Source organism: Bubalus bubalis, chromosome 14, assembly GCF_019923935.1.
Source record: "Bubalus bubalis isolate 160015118507 breed Murrah chromosome 14, NDDB_SH_1, whole genome shotgun sequence".
NCBI lineage: Eukaryota > Metazoa > Chordata > Mammalia > Artiodactyla > Bovidae > Bubalus > Bubalus bubalis.
The window spans coordinates 50,890,879-50,914,217 of NC_059170.1; the positions used below are offsets into that span (position 1 = coordinate 50,890,879).

Sequence of the window (23,339 nt, forward strand, 5' to 3'; positions counted from 1 at the left end):
TCAAGTGTGTTACATTTACTGAGTTCTTTGAGCAGGAGGTGGAGCTCAGGAGGTAATTCAAGTGATGGGGAGTGGCTGTAAACATAGGTGAAATTTTACTTGTGTGCAGCTCACCTTCTGCTATGGGACCTGGCTCCTGACTGGCCAGGGACTGGTACTGGTTCATGGCTTGGGGGTTGGGGATCCCTTCTCTAAAAGATACTTGAGAGAGCATGACAGTGTTCCATGATTTAACTCTCAGAGTATACCTTGAACATTTCTCAAACATGGCTAACATGGAGGGTTCAACTTGGCTCATTTAGGAATGATCTGAACTTCAGAACTACCAAATTCTGAAGTTTGATCTGAGACATGCTTTAGTGTCTTAAAAGCTTTGGAGTTAATATAAGATCAGTGGCATTGATGTTTTTACCAGTGATCTGCATGCAAAATGATACACTTCATGACCCCCTCACAGAGGTGGATGGAAAGGAATATTTTAAAAGAGTGACATGGAATGTCAGCAAGACAATCTTATGGCCAAACGTTTATTATCATTGCCAAGCCCAGGTCTAGTGGACATAATCTGCTACAGTGTCTATGTATCCAAGGGTGAGATTTTGTAAATATTTATATATGTTTAATATTTTATGAATATTCAGAAGAAAATATAAATTCCACTAAAATACCAGTGACAGGCTGAATTTTGTTGCTACCATCCTGGCATTTTAATGTGTAAAAAAGACAAACATCAAAAGCTTTAAGCAACCACCAGAAGGCCTCTGTGGCTTTTTAAGGTTCTTAAAAGATACGCTAGCATGTTTAACAAGGACACCAGACACCATGTAAAAGTAGTAAAAAAGTGGTATTTAGAGAAGCCATTTTTGGCAGTTATTTAAAAATACCCATTAGCAAGACCAAAACATTTTCTTCCAGAAGTTCTTTTTCCCCCTAAACTATTAAGTCTTTGAATTTATTTTACATTTCTTTGAATTTTCATAACAAAGTATTATTTGAGTTGTGTAAAACTGTGACAAACAGTGCAAAGAGTCAAAATGTTCAGAATGCAAATTTGCCCTTCACGTTTAATTCCATAAAAATGTCATGTTCTTGAGCCAGGCTCCAATTCTACTGCTTTTGATTTCTGCTGATTTTTTTTTTTCACCTACAAATCTGAGTTTTATAATACTGCTGAATTCTAGCTATGCCTTCAAAACAAAAGTATATTTAAAATGTTTGGAGACAAATGTAAAAACCTCTGAATAGGAAAACAAGAAAACAATATTTTCACCTACTTAGGCAAAAAAAGAGAAAAAATAAAAAAAATACTAGTGAATGAAGATGGATGTTCCAAACCACAAAGCATCTTATATTTGACCTGTGTGTAGGCACTCAAAAAAAATTCTTGCTGACACTAAAATATGGTCTTTGACAAAGGATTTTTTGTCCTCATAGAAACAGATAATACATAAACTTCAGGAAACAAAAGCTTAGTGATTTGCATTAAAGAAAAGACTTGCCTATATCATATCCTCTCACTGGAAGAAGCATATCGTGTTCCTGTACTTGTCTGCAAGGGGGTCATTTTCACCTTTACTCCATATTCGAGGAGCCCTTCTAATGATTCTTGTGAGGGGCAAACAGCCTTAGGACTCCTAGGAAAAAAGACCATTTGGCCCCAGCTTATTACATAACTCATCTAATTGCTATCTGCAAGGACAATTTTAACTGCTTTCTTACCGAGTTTCTCTTTAAGTGTTAAGCAGTGGGTAGAACTGAAAATTGAGTTTCTTAAGTGAAAGTGAAACTCAGAGACCACAAGAGCTGCTCCTTGCTGGTCTCTGAGACTGTCATTTCAAAAACATCTTCCTACCATGCCAGGCAGCTCCGGATACTGGGATTAGTCACCACGATTGCTTGATGCCAGAGTATTTTCAGCAAGATTAGGGCTTCAGAATTTCCTCTGCACTAAAGCCTGAATTTAATACTCTATGACCTTAGCTCTTTTCTTTTCTTCATGGTAACACTTAATTTGATTCTCTCTTGAAGAGGATGAAAATGAGAGGCTGGGTGATGTTTTTAAAATACAGGATTTGTAATGCTCTCAGTAAACTGTATCACCAGTCTGAACTAAAAGAGCCCAAGAGTAATAAAATACTAGTGAATGGAGATGGATGTTCCAAACCACAAAGCATCTTCTATTTGACTTGTTTGTGGGCGCTCAAAAGAAATTCTTGGTGATACTAAAATATGGTCATTGACAATGGATTTCGCATCATTATAGAAACGAATACAATGTAAGTTTTCTAACACAAAATAAAGATTGGAGATTACAGCAACCAACGGTTCATGAATGATTGTACAGTCTGAACTCTGACATGAACACTTGATGTTTGTCTCCTACCTGGAGTAGAATTTCCCTTGCTTGGCTCTCTGTTCATGCTGTAGCCTCATGTTTTCTAGCTTGACTGGACTTGGAATGAATCCGATTTCACAGCCTTCTTTAACCAATCGCCCTATCCACCAGTCATTGTTAAATTTCTAAACAGAAAATCAAAATCGTTCAGATCAGCGCACAGAAGTTAAATGAATCTTCACATCCTTTATCTTCCCGGTTAACATTTTTCAGGGGAGAGAAGTATTATGACAATTACAGAGAACTCTGCCTCAAATATCACAAGTCAAGAAAACCTGTAGGTTCAGGTGTTGAGTATGCTAAAAATGAAGTATTTTCAGGATGCTCAACAATCCGTCTCTGGCTTGACTCTGCCTTCACTTTCCTCACCGTGAGATTTTCTGAATTCCATTGCAGCTGCTGGCACCACGAGGAGGGTAAGCTCTTCCTATTCAAAGATTAACAGCTCTTCCTGACAAGAGACCATTAGGAACTACGGAATGCTACAGAATGTCTTCCTCTTGTATAATCAGAGTAGTTAGAAGTATTATGAGTGAAAAATACTGACATTCACCTGAAATATCTGATGTCAGAGCAAATTGTATCTTTGTTGCAAACAGGTTTATAATGACCACAATCTGGTGTTCACAAATGATTTCTCGACTTATGTGAATGTTGGTAATTTCTCTCTTGTGTCTGGAATATTTATCCTATACCTTTAGGATCTGGTTTGATGTCCCTCAAATGAATAGTATTTTTCAAGCCCATTCTTGAACATTTCTGTCAACTACAAACTGGCACTGGCACTTGCCATCTGCCTCTGCAAGGATTAAATCATGTGCTGTTGCAGCCACTGACCTTCAACACTCCCTGAAAGGAGTTCAGGGTGGAGGACAGAAATGAGGCACTCTGTGCTTTGAAAAAACTGGCAGAACAGGTCTTCAGAGAGATATTTTCAGGAGCTGATTTTATGAGCCTAATCTTACATCTCCTCATATCTAGGAAAGCACTAAAGCTCTTCCTGATGATAACTGCTCCTCATGACCAGCAGAAACCTTCTGCAAAAATACGTGCTTAATTGCATGTACTCCTCCTTCACCAAAAGCACATAGATACTGGCCTTCTCCCCTGCCTCTTTGGAGCAGTTTCTCAGAGCTATCCAAGGTGCTGTCTCCTGGGCTACAGTCCTCATTTTGGCCCAAACAAAACTTAATTCGTAACTCTTATGTTGTGCTTTTTTTTTTTTAAAGTCAGCATTTCAAAGAAGAAAATCCATTCTGTTTTTCTTTTCTTTCTCTAAGGATCAGCCCTTGGGATGGGAGCCTGGATTCACCTAACTTTCTGTTGTAAAGTGAAAGTTAAGGCTTGTTGTACTTCTGAGAATTTTTTCTGTTTTTCCTTCCTAGCCAAGGGACTTCCTTCCCTGGTGGCTCAGATGGTAAAGAATCTGCCTGCGATGCAGGAGACCCAGGTTCAATCCCTGGGTTGGGAAGATCCCCCGGAGAAGGGAATGGCTACCCACTCCAGTATTCCTGCCTGGAGAATCCCATGAACAGAAGAGCCTGGTGGGCTACAGTCCAATGGGGTCACAAACAGTCAGATACGACTGAGCGACTGACACTTAAACTTTTAATTTTTCCTAGCTGAATAGAAATAACACTCTTTTGAAAAGTTAAAGAAATGGTAGGCTCTATATTCTCTAGGCTCTTTCAGTGGCAGTCATCACCTCTTTCACTCATAGCCTTTAGTGCCTGAGCAGTTACATTGACATATGCTCCCTAGGACACACTGTTCCCTAGATGGAAGTGTTCCAATGGTAAATTCCTACAGGTTCAAGAAAGTCTCACGCTCACAGCCTGAGAACATTATGGAGGGGAAATCTCTGGCAGAGCGGGCTTTGATAAATGTTGACTCAAAATAAACCTTAATTAAGAGTGAATTTTTTCCAATTTACAGACTGAGTCATTGTTAACAGAAAGTGGAGGCTTTTGGCATGGTGGAAAAGGGATGTTCCTGATATCTATTTCTTGTCTCATTGGCTCTAATTCCATCCATTTCTCCTTCCCCTATAGCATTTCACCACCAAAGAAGGAGAAAGTGCACCAGCGGCCTGAGTTTAGACCTTGTTAGCACAGAGAAGAGACCGTGAATTCTAGATACTATTATTAAACTCTCCCCAGATGCTTAAACTTGGGACATGAGCGGCAAATGACACATGGTCAAGGTTAAACATTAAAAGAAAAAGTACAGGTTAAGTATAAAAAAAGGATCATCTACTCCAGTGGTTCTCGATTTCTGGGTCACAGAGCCCAGGGGAGCCTTGAGGTTATTCCAAGAAGCCTGTGACTTTTTTCTTCTTTAAAAAGATTATATTTATTTTGGAAAAGGTTGAGAGGCACTGATTTCATGTGTATGTTATATAATCACGGCTGTACACGTGCTATTTCATAGTAATGAGAAGAAGTGATATTTCAAGGTAAAAAAAAAAAATCATGCAGCTAGAAATTGCAGTTACTCTCCTTACTTCCTTAACATGCAGAAAATCTTTTGCTTCAAATGAGATGGCCATGCCTGGCACGGGAACATCGTCTTCGTGGGCTGCACTGTAGCTGACATTTGTCCGAACTGCAAATGCAACGGGCTTTGTCTAAAATGGAAAAGGGGGAAAAAATAAAAAAAGAAACAAGTGTTCCTTCTCTTCCCCCCTCAAAATACAAACATACGCGCAATAATGGTTGTCTCAGTTGTTGTTTTTCTTCGATTTGGTTCTTTATGACAAAACACCCTCTTAGTATTTCCAACATGGGAAACCTTTGGGCGCTCAGCCACATACACCCATTTCTGAACTAGAAAAAGGCCATTGTACTTTATGAAAGCACTCCAAGCAATGAAAGTAAAGATGAACTACTGAAATATGTGTTTACAACATAAAAACTTGTAACAAATGGAAATCAGGAAACATACATGAGGTTGAAATGCCAAGTTCTTGTGTTTCAGTGAAAAAGACTTGGCCACTGCCATATCCACCCCCAAATCTACTTTAATTAATAATAGAAGATGGAACTTCCCTAGTGCCCCAGTGGTTAAGAATCCATCTTCCAATGTAAGGGACTCTGGTTTGATCCCCGGTTAGGGAACTAAGATCCTACATGCCATAGGGCAACTAAGCCCTCATACCGCAACTAAGACCCAATGCAGCCAAAAATTAAAAAAAAATTTTTTTTTAATGACATAATTCCAAAACATACTATGTTTTGCATGAAAAAAGAACCAAGGAATATATCTTATAACTATTAAAAACTATATTCATGGCTGCTGGGTATCATGAAAGCAATGACTTTCTCTTCTAATATTTGTCCTCCTTGAGTTTTCTCAGTCACTAAAGATGATAACATTTAATAAGTTATTTTTCATTATTTGATGCTTTGCAAATTTACAGATGCATTTTGTCCTCTATCAAGCAATACTTGCTTAATCACAAGGTTAAAAAAAAAAAAGGTAAACTCAGAAATAGTGAAAAGAGGTATTGCTCTAACTAGCACTGGGTTTCTTTCACAATGTGGGCAAGTGGATTTCTTCTGAGCTGTTGCTCCCTACTCAAAGAGCTCTTCATCAGGACTGCTCATGAAAGATGAGGGGGAACTGGAATAGAAAGAATCCATCTTCACTTCTGAATTTTCCATAGTTAATCTGTTCTAGCTGACTACTGTCTGGGTGAGGACTGAGTTTAGAAGAGCCATGGTTACATAGATTTATCCACAATATGCAGAAAGGAGGTCCAGGTCCTAGACAAAGGCACAGTAGACAGGAAGGGGACTGAAAGGCATGAAATCCGATTCGTGACATCCTTTACGAATTTTAATAATAGAAGAGGGCTGTTCCTCCTATGGAAATATGAACTTTAAAGAAGAACAGTAAAAGTTGCCTAATAGTTCTACCACTGAAACACAATCCTGGTTTTTTTTTTTAATTATTTATTTTTACTGGGAGGACAACTGCTTCACAATGTTGTGTTGGTTTCTGCTGTACAACAGCTGGAATCAGCCATAGGTATACATATGTCTGCTCCCTCCTGAGCCTCCCTCTCTCCCCACCCACCCCTCTAGGTCATTGCAGAGCACTGAGCTGAGCTTCCTGTGCTAAACAGCAGCTTCTCACTAGCTAGCTATCTTACACATGGTAGTGTATATATGTCAATGTGTGACAATGTGAACGGTATTTCAGGGGAAAAATGGAAATATCATTTTAAATAATATATAAATTTGTTTCCCATCAGATCAGATCAGATCAGTCGCTCAGTCGTGTCTGACTCTTTGCGACCCCATGAATCGCAGCACGCCAGGCCTCCCTGTCCATCACCAACTCCCGGAGTTCACTGAGACTCACGTCCATCGAGTCAGTGATGCCATCCAGCCATCTCATCCTCTGTCCCCCATAGCTATAACCATAATGTACCTAATTCATAACCAATTCTTAAAGTAACATAGTAGTTTTTCATGTGATACACTTCTTTTTACTCTACCATTTGAAAAATCACCTCGATAATTCAACCCCTTTTTCGATGTTTAGGTTTAGAGGTTTTTTCATTATGATAAATATTCTGCTTTGAAAAATCTTTGTACAAAAAGCCTTTTTCTATTTAGGATTCTCTCCTTGGGATAGATTCCCAGAGGTAGCATGAGTAAGCCATGAGTTATCAAGACCTTTTAAAATTCTATTCCAAACTACTGTCCAAATGGGCTCTGCCATTTTAAACTGCAATATATGTTGGTGCCCTTTTCCCTAAGATGCAGTTTTAATTAGACTCAGTTTTACTACTAGAAATAGGATTTTCTTGAGTATAATCAATCCACTATTGGAGAGAGTTTCTGATCCCTAAAATATAAATCCAAGATTTTTTTTTTTTTAATGACACAATCTCTCATCTCTCTCAGGGACTTCTTAAAAATTTCTTGGAGGATACAGAATTTAAGTGTAGCGCGTACACACACACACACACACACACACACACACACACACAAAACACATATATTTAAACCACTGGAAGACCTAAATTTTAAATGTACAACTCTGCCAGGAGCCGGTGAGGCATTCCACTCGTGACAAAGGTCATGAGGAAGGAGGCTTGGCATAGGCAAAGGCGGGATCGAGCCTCAGGAGTCCCCCTGGATATTCTCGAGCATCTACCCCCAAAAAACCAGAGTCTGCCTACTTTATTGCTTTGTGCTCTCACCTCTGACTTTACTGGGGGCTGTTCCCCACCACCATCTCGCTCTCTCTGTCAAAGAGTTAACTTACAGCTCCAATTAATAAAGTTCCTGGGCAATTAGGAGTGTTTAAATCCAAACCCCTCAGATAGCTCTCTAACTCGCCTGACAAGTTTACCCAGACTCAAGAGCATGGGAAGCTTAAGATATTCAAATAGCTTAGAGCCTCTCAGAGAGTTAGAAACTGTCAGAATAAAACTAGTAAAAGATTTCATTGATGAGCCAATGCTTGTTGCCAAGTTTTCACATCCCCTGAATTGTATCCTTGAATGTGTATTAATTAATATAGTTGGTATGTAGAAAAAATAAGTAGTGGCCTTGGTGTTAGTAACTTCAGACCCTTAAGGTAATAAATTCTTTCCTTTGTTGTAAACCCATTACACATCCGCCCTATAGGAATGCAATTTTATCTTCGGAAGATGGTGCCAAACCTTAAAATAATTACTCTTAGAGAAAATAAGTCTTTGTTGATAAATCTTTGTGTAAATCACCTAAACCATTTGTATACAATAAATTTGCAGGAAAGAAACCCTGGTTTTTGATAAGGATCAAAGCCTGCTGACTTTGCATCCCCTATTATCCTCTGTGTGTAACTTAGGGTATATAAGCCCCTGTTGAAAATAAAGCTATGGGCCTTGCTCACCAACGCTTGGTCTCCCCATGTCATTTTTCTCCTCAATTTCCAACTGAGTCTCCATCTGGAGTGCGGATATCCTCTGCGACCATGTATTTGCCTGGGCTTCTAAGACCCACTCAAGAAGGTGTCTAAGGTGGGGCACCTTCTGCTGTTCGAGAGGGCGCCTGCGGCCTCCGTGGTCAGAGCTAACATGGTGTCACGGGTTATATTGATTTTCCGCGTAAACCAAGCTACTCAGCTTCTTTTCTCCACTGAATTTTCCTACTGAGCTATCCTCATTCTATTATTCTTTATATCTTTGATGAATAAATAAATAAATAGTCACCGACGCTGTCTCCCCTTTGAATACCCTGGATCAGCCGGGGCTGGACCCTGGCACAACTCTATATAGGATCCCATGAAAATCTCTTCTCTTTTTCCCAATGACCAACTTTTCAGACACTGGAGTGGTAGGAAGAGGGAACACTGAGAAAAGAAAAATAAAGAGGTGGTGAAGGTTAGCCTATAATAACCAGGACAACAAATGATGATTTTATGTTCTTAGATTAAGATTACAGTTCAGAGTGTGACTCCCCACCTGGCTCACCTCCTACGACCAACCATGCTTCCCTTAGATAAGGAGCTTTACACAGCAAGCTATATAGGAGCCCAGCTGGCAGGTTCAGGGGATGGACTGTGGGCAGTTCTGAGGCCACAGGACTTGATTTTCCCCACAGCCTAAAGAAGCTCCATTGGCATCTTAGAAGCCTGGCCCATGGAAGCCCCTAAACGCTGGTCAGAGATATGTTTTACGTTTATAGCGGGAGCAATTATTATTTTTTCATAGTCTTCTAGAATCACTAGACCTAAGGCTGTCAGAAAATAATTATTGTTAAATAGGAGATCATTAACTAAAAAATCTCTTTGGATCCAGCAATTCCACTTCTGGGCATATATCCAAAGAAAACAAAACAACTACGTCAAAGAGATATCTAGACTCCTAGGTTCATAGCAGCATCATTTACAATAGTCAAGACATGGAAACATCCTAAGTGTCCACCAACAGATGAATGGATAATAGAGATGTGAGATATACATGCACACACGCAGGAATACTATTCAGCCATGAGAAAGAAGGAAATCCTGCCATTTGCAACAACATGGATGGACTTGGAGAGCATTAGGCTAAGTGAAATAAGAGAAAGACGGTCTGCTCTCACTTACATGTGGAAGCTCAAAAACAAAACAAAACCCCCTAATCTCTGGTCATGAAGTAGGAAAAACAAATTATCACAAATTTATGGCTTTCTTTTGAGCTTGCCTCCCAAACAATAACTTAATGAATTAAGAGTGAAGCTAATCCTTTTAATGGCTACAACAATGTTTACATACAGTTAATTAAAAATGTGCTAATGATGGAATATCTACTGTTAAAAAGCAAAATGAAATTCACTCAAATAAGAATAAAAATAGAATTCTGATAATGATTAACAGTAACTTGAATTGTCAGGCATCAATTTCTTCATTTCTTAATAATTTCTTAATGCATTTTATTAATGTAAATAGCAAATTATGTTTTTCCATTTTCATTCAGAGACCATTAATAGTTAATAACATATAAGGGAAATCCATAGCTTGTTTTCGAGTCTACAATGGATTTTTCTTAAATATGAAGGGCTTCCAATTTGAAGTATTTTTAAAAGAAATTGAAAAGTGTAAAGAATTTAAATGACCCAGATGTCTATTATAAGAGACTGCAGAAAAGAGAGCTTAAAATTTTAATGAGTTTCTGATCCATTTTCCTGTACATAATAATTTCCTATAAAACTTGCTATGCTTTTCTATGATTTTAAATGACTCAAGTAGGACTCTAACCATTGAGTCTTACAATGGAATTACTCAGACAAAGATATGGTGAGGTACTTTCAGAAATAAGATCAGAGCTTTCTGCTTTATTAATACTTACCTATCATTGATCTTTTTAAAAATCTTTGGTAATTTATTATAAAGTATCAAGGGTAGTCTGAGAATTCTTTAATAGCAAATGAAAGCAAACCACAGTGATAAAAAGAATGTAACAACCATTTATGTATCCTGATAACTGAACACTGAATCAGACTGAATAAGCAAATAATCACAGATTTGTCATAAAATAAAATTTACATATGTAGTTAACTGATTTGAGAAATTCAAGTTTCCTATCTAAAATGGATTAATTTAATGAATATTTATTAAGTACATGCTTACTATCACATGTTCTTACCCTCACAAAGTTTAACCTATATTCCAGTAGAGGAGATATCATAAACAAGATAGTTGATGATTTCAAATAAGGAATAAAGTAAAACAAAGTTATATGAATAGAGTGGCCATGAGCAGAAGATGGACTGGCCGTGTGAAATGAGGTATTTAGGGAAAGCCTCTTTTGAGTTTTCAATTATCTCTTTATCCACCCACCCACGCATCTATCCATCCACCCACCCACCTATCTGTTCATCCATCCATCATTTATGTGCCAGGCACTGTTTTGGACAGTTGGATAACATCAATGACCAACAGAAACTAAGATTCCCTGCCCTCTAAGGGCTTACATTCCAGAGGGGGAGAGGCAGATTATAAATAATAGACATAATAATCAAATAAAGTATATAACCTGTTAGAGACAAATTCTGTGGAAAACATGGTAGGGAAAGCCAGGGTGCCAGGTGACGGGGCAGGGACAATTTTCCATGGTAGTATACGTAGCCTGCCTTGAAGAGGTAACGTTTGGACAGAAGCATGAAGAGGTAAGAGAATGCAGGTGCCTGAACTCCAGGCAGAGGGAAGAGCCAGTGCAGAGGCCCTAATGCGGGAGCAGGTCAGAGGAGCTCGGACAGGACAAGGAGCTCAGAGTGGCTGAGTGGAGGGGACCAGGGAAGCTAACAAAAGATGAGGTCAGAGCTCTCAGGTGATACCTGACTGTGTAGCTCAGAGTCAAGACACGTGGCTTTTATTCTAAGTGAGATGAAAATCACTGGAGGGCTGTCAGCAGAGGAGTGATGTAGTCTGACATGTTAAAAGGACTGTGATGGCTACTGAACTGAAAAGAAGATTTTGGGGACTTTGAATTAAAAACAGGGGAATCAGTTGGAGATGCTCACAGTAACTCACGTGGAGAGATGATGGTGGTTAAATCAGAGCAGCAGCAATAGAAATGGTATAAAAAAAAAAAGTCCAATTCTGGATATGTTTTCAAAGTAGAATCAACTAAATCTGCTGATAGATTTGATAAGGGTGAGAAAGAGAGCCGACAATGATGCCAAAGGCTTTGGGTCTGAGCTGTGAGAAGGATGATGTACTCATCAGGTGATGCACAGGGGAGGGCTAAGTGCACAGGAGGCAAAAATAAAAAAGTTTACGTCTCCTTTAAATCGAAGTATAGTTGATTTACAACATTATATCAGTTTCAAGTGTGCAATTAGTGATTCAATATTTTTATAGATTATACCAAAGTTTTACATGTTTTGAATGTGTAAAGCTTGAGATGATATGAAACATCCAAGTAGAATTTGGAAGAGGGCTCAAGGTCTGAAAGTTTGACAGAAAGATCTGGGCTAAAGATACAAGGTGGCAGGGACTTCTCTGTCAGTCCAGTCATTAAGACTCTGTGTTTCCACTAAAAGGAGCATGAGTTCAAGCCGTGCTCAGGGAACTAAGATCCTCCATGTAGCATGGTCAAAAGAAAAAGAATAGATATAAGTTGGTAAGTCTGGATGACAGTGCCAAGGAAATCAACATACGTGAGGGCACTCCAACTACAAAAGTGCCTCAGCTTCCAGAGTGAAGAACAACTGCAGAGTGGAGAATGACTCCTGGTTTCCAGGAGGTAAGTGTCTCGAGGAGCAGGAAGTGGTCAACTGGGTCAGATACTGCTCATCAGTCAAATACTGAAGGCTGGCACCTGCCACATGGATTCACAACCTGGAGGTCGTTGTTGACAAGAGCCCACTCAGCTGCTTGCTGGAGATAAAGTCATATTGGAGTTAAAAGAGATTAAAAGGAAAGGAACTGGATACAGTAAGTATAGACAATTCTTTTAAGGACTTTTTCAATAAAGGGAAGAAATAAATGGGGTGACTGGTGGTAGGAAAAGTGAGTCAAGGTTTTTTTTTTTTTTTTTCCATTTAAAGTAGGAGAAATAACAAATATCAATACTGATGGGAATGAGTCAGTAGAGAGGGAGAAAAAAAAATGTGACGATCTATGAACCAGAGGACAGAAGTGCTAGAACGTTGTTTTCGCTTTGACAGAGGAGGCAGTGAGATCCAGTGTGTAAGTGGAGGACAGGCCCCCAACAGAGGCAAGGGGGCAGCATGAACAAGGGCAAATTCTGGCCACAGAGGTGATGCGATGTCCTCCTCTAATTGTTTCCATTTCCCAGTGGAACAGGAAGATGGGAGTAAAGACAGGGCAGAAGGTATTGGAGGTTTTAGAAGAGAAGAAAAAACTCAGTGAAGTAATCCAGAGTGTGGAAGACTAAATGAACAAGGGCAGTAACTATGGTGGGACCGTCAAGCAGGACTAAAGCCCACTTGAGAGTCAAGGTCATGGATTTATAGGAAGCTAGCCATGCCATGTGGGAATGTCATGAGCATCATCACAGAGATAACAGATTTAAAACCACTGCCCTCAGTTTTAAAAGATCATGGCCTTAATGACCTACTGCATAGCACAGAGAACTCTGCTCTATGTTATGTGGCAGCCTGGATGCGAGGGGAGTTTGGGGGAGACTAGACACATGTATATGTATGGCTGAGTCCCTGTACTGTCCCCCTGAAACTATCACAACACTGTTAACTGGCTATACTCCAATATAAAATAAAAAGTTAAAAGAAGATAATGGCCTTAAAACTACCATTCCCCATCTTGTTTTGAATTTTCTACAGCAATTTCATAGATGTGTCTATTACAGTATATATACAAATAAAGTTCATACATTTGGGAACATTTTAACCTACTTTCCTGAGATGATCTTTCAACTAGGTTATAACCCTTTTCAGGCAAATGATTTATATTCCTATTTATTTTTTATGCCAGCCTCCAAGCCTTTACCAAAGGGCTAGGTATACATTAATAATGGTTAAAGGACTGAACTAAAGGATTGATTCCTTTCTGTTAGAGGAATCAATCATCAGGAGCTTATCCAGCACCTACTCAAGGCAAAGTTCTGTTATCACGGCTCCAGGGCCCACAAAAATCGAATGGATGAATCATTATGGAACTAAGGTTGGTCTCATTAGGATTTTGTTTTAAATGATTAATATGCATATATGTAAGTGCAAGTGTACATATATGTTTATGAAATTGAAAATAGCTATATTAACTAAGAATCAAGCAAAGAAGCAAATGTTTGAAACAAAATGTGAAATAGTATCTCCTTAAACACCACTGAAATGAGTTACAATCCTGATATAAGTTAAATTTATTTATAAAGCAAAGATAAGGAATATCTGATTTTTCCCTTTTTCATAGATGATTAAAAAGTAGATAAGCTCTTGCAAACGTGTTTTGGGGAGTGAATAATGGTAATCCTTAAAATATTATATTCACCTGAAAAAACTGAATTGAAATACATTATTTCTGAATGCTGAAATCAGGCAGTACTCAAAGTTACAAAATCAATGTGCATGGTGAAGATCAGAATAATAATGATATATGGATCTATCTTTCTAGGTAGGAAGACATATAGCACCTTTCCCATTTGTTTATCAGAGAGCTCATCACTTTGGATCTGAGGTCATATAAAAGATTTAATTACCAGTCACCAGGAAAAGCAACCATCCAATAGATAAACTTACCAAAGGAGAAAGTGAAAGTGAAGTTGCTCAGTCGTGTCTGACTCTGCGACCCCATGGACTGTAGCCTACCACGCTCCTCCATCCATGGGATTTTCCAGGCAAGAGTACTGGAGTGGGTTGCTATTTCCTTCTCCAGGGGATCTTCCCAATCCAGGGATCGAACCCAGGTCTGCTGCATTGTAGGCAGACACTTTACCATCTGAGCCACCAGGGAAGTCATCAAAGGAGAAATTCTATACAAAGAAGAGAGAGAATATCTGCAATTTTGGTGCAGTCTGCCATCATTCAGTATTAGTAAAGCCTTCTCTGGACTTCCCCGGTAGAGCAGTAGGTAAGAATCCACCTGCCAATGCAGAAGACACGGTCCGGGATGAATCCACATGCCACAGGGCAACTAAGTCTCATGCCACAACTACTGAGCCAGTGCTCTAGAGCTGGGGAGCCACAGCTACTGAGCCCACGCACCACAACTACTGAAGCTTGCTCGCCCTTTAGCCTGTGATCTGTAAAAAGACAAGTTACAACCATGAGAAGCCCAGGCACCACAACTAGAGAGTAGCTCCCGCCTGCCCCCCCAGAGAAAAACCTGCGTGCAGCAATGAAGACCCAGTGCAGCCATAAAAATAAAACTCCACTTTCAATAACAGTGTACTGGCTGCATTTTCCCCGTGGAGCTGTCTCTCCCGAGAATGGCATCTTCAAAAGGCACTGCAGCTCCTCCAGGTCACTGGGGAAGAAACCAATATGGCGACAAAGTGCTGCACTTTATTTATTCTGGGTTATAAAATAGCTGTCTCCCAGCCTGAGAAGAAAGGTGAAGTCGTTTTCAAATAAGTCAACCGCTTAAGAAGAACAGAACTGTCTGTATTCAATTTTACTATTGATTAGTCTTACCAAGCAGGAGAACTGTAGTTCTTAAGTTATTTAGAATCTCATGGTATAAATTCAGGAGCAGGCAAGTTTTATTTTAGGCATGTTGTACAAAAAAAAAAAAAAAAGAAGAAAAAGAAAAAACTAAAATGCCTCAATTTGTTTTTTCTTCAGTTGTTATGGACTCAATGTTTGCTTAGAGATGGTCATAAGGGTGTGGCCCTAATCCGATGGGACTGCTATCCTTAGAGGAGAAAGAGGAGACCCCAGAGGCCTCAGAGGAAAGGCCATGTGAAGACACAGGGAGAAAGTGGCCGCCTATAAGCCAAAGTGAGAGGCCTCACCAGAAACAGTCTGTGATCAGAACTCTGAGAATACCCATTTCTGCTGTTGAAGCCATGCAGACAATGCCATTTTGTTACGGGAGCCCAAAAGACTAAACAGCTACCTTAAGCAAATCAATATGGGGGGGTCTATATTGCTAGTGAAATACACAAGTTTAATCTACATTATTTTAATATCAAAGTCATTTGCAACCAAAGATTACTTCGTTAACCAAAATCCCTATATACTTTTCAGAGAAAATCAGGAAAATGTCAAGTCAATCAAAATTCACTGCTTGGGACTTCCCTGGTGGTCCAGTGAAGAATATGCCTTGCAACACAGGGTACGTGGGTTCAGTCCCTGGTCGGGGAACGGAGACCCCACACGCCATGGAGCGACTAAGCCCACGCACCACAACTACTGAGCCTGTGTGCCACAACGTGAGAGTCCGTGCACCGCAAGGAAAGACCCTGCATGATGCCACGAAGATTCCATGCGCTGCAACTAAGACCCAGACCAGCCAAACAGATAAACACTAAAAAAAAATTCACTCCTTTTTTTCTAACACATCTTAGCATCTATTTTGTTTAAAATCCAACACCGCAAACTTCACAGGGCAGGATGCTACAGGATACAGGGTTCCTTCCTTAAGCCCATTGAGATCCTAGCTAGGAAACTTGTGTCTACAGCAGACCCAGCAGCTTCAGCTAAGGCAGCTGATAAGAGGCTGGGTTCAAACATACCTGTTCACTCTCTTTAGCTCTTGGTTGGCTACATTTTTGGTACAGCTGCTACCTCCAACTCCCGAATAACAACCTGACATTTCCATTCATTCTCTTTGCTTACCTGTTAAAATTTCACCCATGTGGCTGTTCCAATTTTTAGTTGGTTTTCCCTAATTTATACTATTTCTATTTTTCTGAAAAAGTAAAAACTTAAAAAACAAAATAAAAAGTGTGGTGGTGGAAGACCATCTCGACAGGGACTGAGCACAATGCTCTATGAAACACCTCAGTCCACAATGGGCAGCTCAGAATCATCCAGAATCTCTAACTCCAAGTGTTTTTTTTTTTTTTTTTAATGTGTCGCCACCATGGTTCTCCTTACTATTTTTATTCCACGACAAGGAAAGGACTGAAAGAATTAAGAAGAATCAACAGGGGTATCCCTTCCAAACTACTGCTTTGCATTTAAAACTGTTATAAAAATGTCTATTCTGTACTGATTTAGAAAATTATACACTACAAAGAATACCCAAGGGAGCATTCTAAACAAGTACAAGGAAAGCCTTTACAAAGTACAGGCTGACAAATAGGGAGAGACACATTATATTTTTGTTTTAATTCTGTAATCTTCACTTTCTTCTTCCCTCCAACAGCTGCGATTTCAGTTAAGGCCACACAGTTCTAGGGATCCAAACTTAGGCAAGTCTGTTGTGTACTGACTTTGTTATTGTTTATTTCACACTGAGTGTTCTGTTTTTCTTCAATAGAAAAAAAAAAAAAGAAAACAACCTTCAAAAAACCAGAGCAGAGTATCTCCAGGACCAAAACCAAATGTTTTGGCAGGGAATGAATCAGTGCAGAGAGCTGTGGGTGGCAAGTTCTGAACATGAGACCGTGTCTGGTCACTCTCTGGACACTTTAAAAATGTATGTTGCTACCCGTACTTATTGGTGTAAGATTTTCCCAAGCTTTGTGACTAACTAGCACTGTGCTGGAGAGGGTAGAACAGCATCCTGAAGGGATCCAAATTGAAAGAAGGCAGAAAGCAGCTTAAAGGGTGAATATTCTTCTAAGCATGACAAACGCTGAATATTAACTGGGTTGTATTTTTAGATGCAAAGTTATAATTTGAACACCTACCATTAAACTCTGACAATATCTATGTTACAGGATAAACTGAGGCATATAAAAATTTTCAAGGTTTTAAAATTATTTATTTATTTTTGCCTCACTGTGCACAACGTGGGATCTTAGTTTTGCTGATCAGGAATTGAATCCTCATCCCCTGCAGTGGAAATGCAGTCTTAACCACCAGATCACCAGGGAAATTCCTCAAGGCTTTATTTGAGCAAACATCGAAACAAATCAGGCAGCACCAAACCAAAAGTGTTGAGGGGCATTCCAACCAACAGGAGCTAGGCGTTCATAGAGAAAATACAGTAGCAAAACAAGGAAATCATGTGATTGGCTACAGCTTTAGTGTTGTGTTGTTTGGGAAAACCCGGTTGGCAGTTTGTGATTGATTGTACTTAAATTTTATTTTCTGGGTGAGCATGCACTTAGAAGTACAAGGCTCTGGCTTAGGTGTGCTTACCGAGGTTATCAAGTCATTAGAGACACTCGCCTAATGGCCTCCTGGTTTAATTACTTTAACACTTGTAGTTACTCTAAAGATTGTTGGTAATGGCATCTCAAAGATCTGCTCAAGACATTTTCAGTCAAGTCGGGGATATATCCAACTTCCCCATGACTTTCTGTGAGTCAAGGTTTCAGAGAAAGCAGATGGTTACTGGGTACAAATAATGTATTAACTGTGACTTACTTGAGCATATCCATGGCAATAGAAAGATATGGCTTAGCTTGGTAAACAGACTTATTTTCTCAAATATTATTAGACCACAATAACTAAGAGATGCTTAATTCATTGTGTACTTACTACATAGAAACAACTGAGTTTAAAAGCCTTTTAATCTCCATAAAAATCTTATACTCGTGAGTCTAATCAGTAAGAATCCAGGATTCAAATCAAGGTATTTTGGGGCTACAAAAGCAGATGTTCTTATGGACACTGTATTGTTATCAAGACAGACTACAGCCTCTTCTGTAACACCTTCATTTTCATTTATTTCTACTCATTCTTAAATTTTCCCACAATTCCTATTACATGTCATAATATCTCATGACAATACTGTACATGTGACTTATTTCATAACTTCTCATAAAGTTTCACTTATTCATATTTGCACCTACTTTTCAAATAATTTAAATTCAGTGTTCTTTCATTACAGCCTTTACACTTGTTTATAGTTTTTCATTGAAATTCTTATCCCCCACCAAATATACCCAACTGAACTGTTCCTTTAAAAAATCTTACTGCAAAATAGTGAATCAGAGAAAGAAAAGGTCATCTATAATTCAATCGCTTAACATTTTAGAGATGATACACAAGCTTTTTAGAAAACAAAAATACTAGTATGTCTCCAGTAGTCCCTTTGATTCGGGCACTCTTCCCACTCAGGAAGGCTCCACCCTCATGACCTTATCACCTCCCAAAGGCCTGCCTCTTAATAACTTCACTCAGCGGGGCTAGGATTTCAACATATAAATTTGGGGTCAGAGGACAAAAACAGTCTATTGCACACATCTAAAGTATTGGGCTTCCTTTGTGGCTCAGCTGGTAAAGAATCTGCCTGCAATGTGGGAGACCTGGGTTTGATCCCTGGGTTAGGAAGATCCCCTGGAGAAGGGAAAGGCTACCCACTCCAATATTCTGGCCTGGAGAATTCCTTGGACTGTATAGTCCATGGGGTCACAAGGAGTCAGACACAACTGAACGTCTTTCACATGATGACATGAAAGTATTCTATCCTGGGAGGAGAGTTTGGGGAGAATGAATATATATATGGCTGGGTCCCTTTGCTCTCCACCTAAAACTATCACAACATTGCTAATCAGCTATACTCCAATATAAAATAAAAAGTTTAAAAAATTTAAAATAAACAAGTAAAAAAATGTTCTATCCTTAATTATTTCTTTACATACATTTTTTTAGATCAAAGGGCATTTATATCTGCAAAGATGTGATACATATTAACAAATTTTCCTCCAGAAGGATGTGCTAATTCTCTTGTCCACCAACAGGGTATAAGATTACTAATTGTCTCTTAACCCTGACCATAGATCCTAAGCTCTAGGAATCTAGATGATATTGCTCGGTTACTTCAGTTTTGTCTGACTCTTTGTGACCCCAAGGACTGTAGCCCACCAGACTCCTCTGTCCATGGAATTTCCCAGGCAAGAATACTGGAATGGGTTTCCATGCCCTCCTCCAGGGGATCTTCCTGATCCAGGGACTGAACTTGTGTCTTCTGCACTGCAGGCAGATTCTTTACTGCTGAGCCACTGGGAAAGCCCTCTAGATGATATGCTAGTGATATAAAAATTCTGAATTCTGTTATCTGCAGCTGAGCTGGGCTTCCCTGGTAGCTCGGCTGGTAAAGAATCCACCTGCAATGTAGGAGACCCCAGTTCGATTCCTGGGTCAGGAAGATCCACTGGAGAAGGGATAGGTATTCTTGAGAATATTCCAGTATTCTTGAGTTTCCCTGGTGGCTCAGCTGGTAAAGAATCTGCCTGCAATGTGGGAGACTTGGGTTCGATCCATGGGTCAGGAAGACCCCCTGGAGAAGGGAATGTCTATCCCCTCCAGTATTCTGGCCTAGAGAACTCCAGGGACTGTATAATCCATGGGGTCGCAAAGAGTCAGCTACTTACATTTAGTAGAATTAGCTCACTAATCAAATTGTTTCCTCTTTAATTGATTGTATAGTTATTGAGTTCCTCTGAATGCAATATGTCCTCTTTATGGGAGCTCAAGAGAGAAAGTTTTTGCTCTATGAAGTTGATACCCTGGCAGAAGAGAAATAGTGAAGCAAAAATATTATTCATGGCATTGTGATATGTTTTAGAAAGGAGTTGCATTATATGTGATGGTGCATACCGTAGTCAGTGTTTAAATAGGAGGACTTATTCTAGAGAGTCAAGGAGAATCAGCCTTTCAGTAATCAGATTGGTAACAAAAAGAGAAAAAAAAAAAATCTCACACCTCTAATACTTAAAATACAAATTAAAGGGAACCTCCCTGGTAGTCCAGTGGTTAATACTTCGAGTTCCAAGGCATGGGGTGTGGGTTCAATCCCTGGTTGGGGAGCTAAGATCCCTGGTTGGGGAGCTAGGAGCTGGTCAAATAAACCAGAACATAAAACAGAAACAATACTGTAACAAATTCAATAAAGACTTTAAAAATGGTCCACATCAAAAAATCTTTAAAAAATGCAAATTAAAAAATGAACTGTGATCGTCAAATAATTGGAGTGATTTTTTCCCCTAACAAAGCAGATACAAACTTATGCAAAGTAGTTGTGACACCTTCAAGAAGGTATTCTTGGAAAATAAAATGTATGTTTATTCCAGGGTTTCTTCCACTGTTTGAAATTATTTAAAATTCAGTTTCTGAAAGCGTCAACAAAGTCAAATGTGTACTATTCTGAATGCTCTAAATACTGATAAGTCATTTTCCTTTGAGGACAAGTTAGTTTATCTGGAATAGCCCAGAGTCATTCAAAGCCAAGTTTAATGGATCATGATCAACCTGGGAGGTAAACTTTTAAAATTAAAAACATTGCTCGACTCTTAAAGTGATGAGCTGTATTCCTCATGTACTTCCAGTGTTGCCTTGAAGGACAGTTCTAAATAATTTGTCAATGCCTTTTGAGAGAGTTAGTCCCTACCATGGGGTAGGGACTGAAGTTTTCTTAATTATTTATGGTTCTCAAAAGTTGTCTTCTTGGAATTTTTCACTGGGACGACCCAGAGAGATGGTATGGGGAGGGAGGAAGGAGGAGGGTTCAGGATGGGGAACACATGTATACCTGTTGCAGATTCATTTCGATATTTGGCAAAACTAACACAATATTGTAAAGTTTAAAAATAAAATAAAATTTCAGGTATGCCTACAGAAATTCCTCACACAGGGCATCATAGACTCTCTGGTTATTTGTGTTTACTCCTGGCAGAATAAAATCAGGTAAAGGGTTTCAGTGGAGAAGGCAATGGCAACCCACTCCAGTACTCTTGCCTGGAAAATCCCATGGATGGAGGAGCCTGGTAGGCTGCAGTCCATGAGGTCGCTAAGAGTCAGACACAACTGAGCGACTTCACTTTCACTTTTCATTTTCACGCACTGGAGAAGGAAATGGCAACCCACTCCAGTATTCTTGCCTGGAGAATCCCAGAGACAGGGGAGCCTGGTGGGCTGCCGTCTATGGGGTCGCACAGAGTCGGACACGACTGAAGCAGCTTAGCAGCAGCAGCAGCAAAGGGTTTCAGGAATAGATAAATATATATAAATATCTCCAGCTATATCTATACCATTATCTATCCATCCAACAAAATTAAATCTTTTTACTTTCAAAAAGAAATGCTAAAAATTAAAACATTTTAAGCATCCAAGTAGCCCTAGATTTATAGGATTTTTTCCCCTTCCCACATGTAATAGAAGAATTTGGAAGAAATGAATTACAATGTACATACTTTCTCCTGTATATCTTAGTCATTTTATTTAAATTCAGGTATTCTAGGTTTCCCATAATTGTTCAGGCTATGAGTAATTTGCAGTGCACCCATGGAAGGAGCAGATTCCACATCTTCAATCCCATACCTCTAATATTTAAAATACAAGTTAAAAAATGAACTGTGATCCTCAAATGATCTGAGTACTTTTTTTTTTTCTAATCAAGTATATATAAACTTATCCAAGTTAGTTGTGACACCTTCAAGAAGATATTCTTGGAAACAAAGTACATTTATTCCAGGGTTCCTTCCACGTGTGAAATTATTTAAAATTCAATTTTTGAAAGTGTCAACAAAATAAAAACATACAGCATGTCGTATACCTTAAATATTGATGATTCATTTTCCTTTGAGGACAAGTTAGTTTATCTAGAATAGCCCAGAGTCATTCAAAGCCAAGAGAATTTGAAGAGAGTTTTCTTTTCCAAGTACCCCCTTAAATAAAAAGCTCAGCTTTATCAACAATAGCTACGGATAGTCCTGTGTGTGTGGAAGTCGCTCAGTCCTGTCCGACTCTTTGCAACCCCATGGACTATACAGTCCATGGAATTCTCTGGGCCAGAATAGTGGAGTGGGAAGTCTTTCTCTTCTCCAGGGGATCTTCCCAATCCAGGGATTGAACCCAGGTCTCCCGCATTGCAGGTGGATTCTTTACCAGCTGAGCCATGAGGATAGTCCTAGAGAGAACTTTTAATCTAGATCTTTTTATAGACAACAAAAGAATTAAGAAAAATGGAACCTCCATTATGGAATGAAAAATATGCCCAACATATCTTGTTGCAACAGAAGCATGATTATATGTAAGAAAATTACAAATCACTCCAAAATTGTTGTGGATGGTGACTGTAGCCACAAAATTAAAAGACGTTCGCTCCTTGGAAGAAAAGCTAGAGAGCATATTAAAAAGCAAAGCCATCACTTTGCTGACATGGGTCTGTAGAGTCAAAGCTTTGGTTTTTCCAGTAGTCATGTATCGATGTGAAAGCTGGACCATAAAGAAGGCTTAGCACTGAAGAATTGATACTTCTGAATTACGGTGCTGGAAAAGACTCTGGAGAGCCCCTTGGACTGCAAGGAGATCAAATCCATCAATCTTAAAGGAAATCGGCCCTATTCATTGGAAGGACTGATGCTGAAGCTTCAATACTTCGGCCACCTGGTACAAAGAGCTGACTCACTAGAAAAAACCTGAATGCTGGGAAAGACTGAGGGCAGGAGGAAAAGGGGACAACAGAGGATGAGATGATTGGATGGCATCACCGACTCGAGGGACATGAGTTTGAGCAAACTCTGGGAAGATAGTGAAGGACAGGGAAGACTGGTGTGTAGTCCATGGGGTCGCAAAGAGTCAGACACAACGGAGCAACTGAACAACAACAAATTACAAATGGTGCATTTCAGGGTTTTATATCAATTTCCACTTATTCTTTCTATGGGTGAGTGGCTCAGAAATCTATACAGTATAACACAACACCTCCTTTTCTCCCAAGTCTAGGCGAAACTGATACATCTCTGCCCAGGATGGCAGCTTCTGTTGTTTGTCTCTAAGACCCCTTAATACAATAGCAGCCTGTCTGCAATTGTCTGAAGTTTGCTATAAATATACACTTAAGAAAGTTTATCCAAAAATTTGTTTTTTTCTAGGGTTCTCTCTTAAAAAACAATACAACCTTATGCCAATTATTCAGAAACCAG

At 39.3% G+C, this 23,339-nt stretch overlaps 1 protein-coding gene across 15 annotated transcripts in view; it reads right to left on the minus strand.

Annotated features, from left to right (window-relative positions):
* The window catches only part of CACNB2 (calcium voltage-gated channel auxiliary subunit beta 2), a 431,110-nt gene that overhangs the window by 43,719 nt on the left and 364,052 nt on the right, over positions 1–23,339 (minus strand). For 14 of the 15 annotated variants that reach the window (XM_025264317.3, XM_025264319.3, XM_025264316.3 and 11 more), the window contains 2 exons: positions 4,899–5,021; positions 2,384–2,520 (listed from right to left, as the gene is read on the minus strand). The exons of the other annotated variant lie outside the window; for it this stretch is intronic. In XM_025264317.3, coding sequence (XP_025120102.1) covers positions 2,384–2,520; positions 4,899–5,021 — 260 coding nt within the window. The remainder of the gene's footprint in view (positions 1–2,383; positions 2,521–4,898; positions 5,022–23,339) is intronic. 15 annotated transcript variants of the gene reach the window in all.